Raw genomic sequence first — 6000 nt, forward strand, 5'->3', positions numbered from 1 at the left:
CACAGAACCACTGAGACAGACGATTGTCTAGAAAGCAAAGGAAACAGAAAAAGCCAGGGAAACCAAACTGGGCCCTGAGAAAACTCTAGATCATGAAACAGTAAAAATGGTGAAGCAGAATGACTAAGAAGTTGCAGTGGTTTGAGACAGGGGAAAAAGTTCCATGAATGCAGGTACAAAAAGTAGAGTCTAACCTGTGCCATGATTTTACATAGCCACTTAGGATCTACAAAATATAGATCTCTTAGCTGCAGTGCTGGGTCTTGAAAATGAAGGAGTACACCTGCACAAAGAACACTGTAATTAGCAATGCATTTCTCAAGCTCCCTATTAAGCAAAATAAATACCCAGTCTGGGCTGTTTTTCTTATATGACTTGACATAAGCAATTTAAATAATCATAGAATCATAGAATGGTTTGGGTTGGAAGGGACCTTAAAGATCATCTAGTTCCAACCCCCCTGCCATGGGCAGGGACACCTTCTACTAGACCAGGTTGCTCAAAGCCTCATCCAGCCTGGCCTTGAACACTTTCAGGGATGGGGCATCCACACCTTCTCTGGGCAGAAGAAGTTCCAGCCCCTCACCACCCTCTCCATGAAGAACTTCTTCCTGATATCTAATCTAAACCTCCCCACTTTCAATTTAAACCCATTCCCCCTTGTCCTGTCACTACAGGCCCTTGTAAAAAGTCCCCCCCAGCTTCCTTGTAGGCCCTTCAGGTACTGGAAGGCTGCAATAAGGTCTCCCCGGAGCCTTCTCTTCTCCAGGCTGAACAAGCCCAACTCTCTCACCCTGTCCCCATAGCAGGGGTGCTCCAGCCCTCTGAGCATCTTTGTGACCCTATTCTGGACTTGCTCCAACCAGCCTATATCCTTCTGATATTGAGGGCTCCACAGCTGGACGCAGCACTCCAGGTGGGGTCTCACCAGAGCAGAGTAGAAGGGCAGAATCCCCTCCCTCGACCTGCTGGCCACACTTCTCCTGATGCAGCCCAGGGTATGGTTGGCTTTCTGGGCTGCCAGCGCACACTGCTGACAATAATAAATAAGGCTGCTGGATTTATGTCAATATCTCAGGAGAGTAGAATGCAATCATGGTTTGTTCAGCTTTGTTTTCAGATGTTTTGTTAGATTTGTAATCTGACTTGGGCTTTTGTCAAGCAGCTATGGTCTGTGTGGTTTATTATTTAATCTTATGAAGTCTGTATGGCACTAAAATAAGCTGTTACATACATTCACCTAACTGCTCTTCTGTTCATGCTATTATTGCAATTACATCTTTCTCCAGAAACTGTGCTGTCTAACCAGAAGGTATCATGTTTTCAAGGAGGGGTAAGATATATAGACTGTGATCTTTTGTATCATGGAATTCCTTTGTGACATAACAACAGGGATTATGAAACTAATGTTACCCACGCTTATGCATTTCAGCTCAACACTTAGTGGCAACCTCGTGCAAGATTTAAAAATGGATACAGGTCTGTCTGCTGCCGATTTGCAACAAAGTGCTAACAAACATACATTGAAAATAATATTTTACCTGATTCATTCAGAAAGTGAATCGCGTGAGGGAGTTCATTTTCATCCAATTGTAACTGGCTTTCTTGTACCAGTTCCAGTAACCGTTTCTGATCAATCACAGGAAATTCAACTGGGACATTTTTACGTTCCAGCAATATTCTCTTCTCCAGCTCCAGGTAGCTGTCAGGAATTAGTTGACCAACCACTGGTTGATCTCTGATCTGTATAATTAAAAATAATAATCTTAAATGTATTAATTGAGTCATGTGAAATACAGACAATAAAACTAAGATCTAAGTTAGGTATTTCCACTGAATAGTAGCAGAAAGAAGGAACAACACGACTCATTTATGGATCAACATGGCTTCTGAAAGGTAGATGTAACTAATTCTTCTTTCAGAATTATAATATGAATATCCTTCTATAAATGAATACTCAAATAAGGAAACATTTCCATATTAGATCACTTAAAAAAAAAAACCCAAACAATGTCTTCTCAGAAGATGTCATTTCAAAGAGAAGCTTTGATTTGAAGTAAAATGAAAATATTCACTGTATGACCAGATGACATCATACATCTTAGGTTAACAAAGAAGTTAAACACCAATGCAGTGTGGCATTTTTATGTGTCAAAAATGTAATTAGTACCTAGTGTAATTTCAAAGACTCAGAGCAGATGATGACAATGTTGAATGCTTAACTCACTTTGCCTGACTTCTAAGCAGGGTCCTTATAACACTCCTTTCACAAAGTGTCTATGTTATTTATGGAAACTATCTCCTTTCCTTCAGGCTACCTTACATTTGTATAGAAGTTTAAACATCAGTTTAAGTCATAGTTGCAGGAGACGCAGATATTACAGCAACAATTTTTAGGTATCTAAGAGCAAAATGTTTTAAAAAAGCAGAACATCTCCTTAGTGTTGAAGCAGCGTGGTGAGATATAGGGTTTATATATATTTTTACAAACACTGGATCTGTTCATATCTACTGGTTCTATGAGAAGTGGAATTAAACCATTCCACATGAACAGACCACCTCCATCGGCACTTAGCACTGGTTAGCTGTTCCTTGAACTGTGAATGAAGCTATCCAGATTATGGATGTGGCTAAGGTGGTAGTTTCTGAGGGAGAAACAAGAGATGTGCGTACTCTTTCTCTCCTTTGTAACAATACCAGTGTGAGGCTGGTGACAAGTACACCATTTGCCCTGTAAAATCTTCCCAGTAGTTATTCAGAAGAAATATGGGTTCTGCTATGACTTAGGAAGTTCTACCATTGACTTCAGTAGCACCTTTTCTCTTTAACATGTTATGATGCTACACATGACTGATATTATATAAATAGAACAGAAAAATATGTATATTCCTTTTGCCACAGATTGGATCCTGTCTTTCTACAAGCTCCATGCCTGGGCTAGTCTCTTCATGCTTGCCATTCCCACTTAGAACTTCATGCTGTGGCTAAAGAGAGAGGAGGGAATGAGTGGTAGGGATAACTTTGGAGACAACAAAACTATGCATGTAGATTCTCCAATTTAGGAGGATCATTTGGTCCAAGAGGTCTTCTTTTCCTGCTTAACTTACCCTCCTCTTTCTAGGAATGGTTTTACACCACGTAAAATGAAATCAGCAAATTGAGAGTTAGTTGGCTTTCAGAAATCATAAAATCCTATTTCCAGGTCCCCTGAAATCTTGCAATACTTACTATGGTAATTACACGTTGCCATCCAACAAAACCCAGTTTTTAATCAGATTTCTGCATCCAAAAAAGATGGCCGTTTTTTAATTAAATAGTCTATTTATGGCCCTAATGCTTGAAAACATAACTTAGATGAGATTTTTACTAAGTTGATTTTTTTTTAAATAGAAAATTAATTGAAAACAAACCTGGTGATTTTCCTTAATCATTTTGCTGTGTGTAACATTTTATAGAACTCCAGTTTGCCATCACATTAAATATGTATTTAACTATGTGTTATTCAATATTATAAGATGTATTTACTTAACTAAACCCAGGATGTTTTCAACATTACAAACAGTATGTAGCTTACCTTGAAGTGAAGACTTTCCTTTATTATGATTTTCCGAAGTCTGATAATGGAATCTGATTCTTCAGTAGCATTCACAAAATGATAATCCTGGATCGCTGGGAAGCCTCGCTTATTCAATAGCTCTCTAGTAATTTTACTCATGCAGGCCTTACGTTGCATTTCATCAGAAACATCTAAATGTGTGCCAACAAGAATGACGGGGGATGTTGAAGCTCGAGCCTGTTAGTAAGATCCATACAGTTGATTAACTCAATAGGGAATGTTGACGTTATTGTTTTATATCCACATAAAGTGTGAGCAATTTAGTCAAAACAATCAATACAATGAAAAAAGCAACTGTTTCTCCCTCTTTAACTATACCTCTTTTAAGTTAGTTTGAAATTGGAAATACTATTTCATATTTTTATTCATCGTAAGTTTAAACTGCAACCTCATATAATAGCCCTGACTGGATAAGGCAGTAAAAATGCATAAGCCTGTATATATGAAACATTTTTTAATATACAGAGAGCAATATATTTCAAGATAGAAATACTAAATAATCAGCTTTTCCTAAAAGGCAGCAGTTTTTTATACTTTGCAGATTAATAGCACTGTTAGTAAAATAAGAGGCCCAACTGTATTCTTCATGAAAAACACCCAACAAAACGGAAAAGCAAAAGGTACTCTGCTAGTTGTCATCAAACAGTGGAGCAATGAAACACCAGCAAGTACTGCACAGCAAAGGAGGACACATCAGAAATGGTCTTCACCACCACTAAACTGACTGTAACCCTCTGACCTGTAGCACTGCTCAAGGTGAAAAGAGTGAAAAAGAAAAGTTTAACAAACAGGATCACTACACAAAAGCTTGTAATTGGCATTACCATCATGGCTAATCATCATACAAAAGGAAAATATAAGTAGTGCTCACCATGGGGTGATTCCATCAAAAGATAAGGAAACAGAGCAAAAGAAAAATACATAGGCAGATTCTCAGTCCAATTTCCTTACCATAGTCCTGGAATCGTTCCTATTAACAACAGGATGCTAAGCATACACTTAGCATGATTTCAAACCTGCATTTAGTCAGTTTTAAATGCTTCACATTCTGATTTCCCCAGAATTTACAATGGTGTAAAAGAAAAAGCAGGTTTAAGTTTGTCATCCCTTTCATACTACCCCTTTCTTCAATCGAGTGAATCGCTCCATTCAAAATACTGCCAGAACATACAAACTATTTGCACATCACTGTGCCATTTTAAGTACAAAATGGTACTGGTCATGTCTTTGCATGTCTACGAATAATTTCATATACAATATATGATGTATTTCAGTTCTTGTTTCATCTTACTATTTTTATTTGCTGAAGAGCTGCTTTCCTACTCCCCTGTCTAAAAATATTTGTGGTTAATCTGCTGTTCACCAACAGCTCCCTGGAAAGGGGAATTCCATTCTGTACATATCTATGGCTTACCTTGATGTTAAAAAGCCACGGCTTCATAGCATCCACCTCTGCCTGTCCTTTGCTGAGATCATAAACAGCAAGATATAAAGCTCTTTGGGTCATAAAATGAGGATGGGTACTGTAGAACTCTTCTTGTCCTAAAGATAAAAAAAAATTTACACAGTTTAGTACTGCCCTCACTGAACATCGTCATAGCACAAAAAGGCAGCAGAACACTTGTTCTCAGATTGCTAATCCCCAATGAAATTAAGTCTCACAGAAAAGTATCTGAATTGACTGGAAACCTGTAATAACTTTGAACTTTAGGTAGGTACTCTGTGGTAGCTCATTGACTGAAGTGTACTGTTGAAATATCTAAGCTAATTTTGAATTAAGAAACGTAAGATTTAACAACTGGATAAACATGGTTGCTGCAAAGACAACTTGAAAGTTCAGTAGTAAAGGACAATAAGTTCTTGAAATACCTCCAAAATCCCATACATTTAATACAAGATCTTTCTTCATTTTGCCTTTCCCTTGAATGATCCAGTCTTTTACATCAATGCCTACTGTAGCTTTTGGAGAGCCCAGTTCCGTTCGTTTGCATTTCATTAGTTGTTGTAGCAGGGTAGTTTTCCCACTGCCAGTGTTTCCAACAATCATGAGCTTCATTCTGTTATAAGGTACAGCCTTCTTCAGTCGTTGCTGAAGAAATCTGAAGAAAAACAGTTTGCAGAACTCACAGAAGTGTATAATAAAGAAAAATACCAACAGAACCCAAGACTAAGGAAAAATCTAAAAACTGAACTACAGAGACATGGATTTGATGGATGGACCGCTCGATGGATAAAGAACTGGCTGGATGGTCACACTCAGAGAGTGGTGGTCAACGGCTCAATGTCGGAGTGGAGATCGGTGACGAGCGGCGTTCCTCAGGGGTCGGTGTTGGGACTGACGCTGTTTAACACCTTTGTCGGTGACATGGATGACGGCATTGAGT

At 38.5% G+C, this 6000-nt stretch overlaps 1 protein-coding gene across 1 annotated transcript in view; it reads right to left on the reverse strand.

Moving 5' to 3' along the window:
• The window catches only part of LRRK2 (leucine-rich repeat kinase 2), a gene marked incomplete at its 5' end in the record, with an annotated part of 42739 nt that overhangs the window by 21643 nt on the left and 15096 nt on the right, over nt 1-6000 (reverse strand). Inside the window, 5 exon segments of the mRNA XM_010146900.1 lie at nt 195-283; nt 1542-1743; nt 3575-3793; nt 5031-5158; nt 5486-5715. Coding sequence (XP_010145202.1) covers nt 195-283; nt 1542-1743; nt 3575-3793; nt 5031-5158; nt 5486-5715 — 868 coding nt within the window.

The sequence above is a fragment of the Eurypyga helias genome, unplaced genomic scaffold (genome assembly GCF_000690775.1).
Source record: "Eurypyga helias isolate BGI_N326 unplaced genomic scaffold, ASM69077v1 scaffold930, whole genome shotgun sequence".
Lineage (NCBI taxonomy): Eukaryota > Metazoa > Chordata > Aves > Eurypygiformes > Eurypygidae > Eurypyga > Eurypyga helias.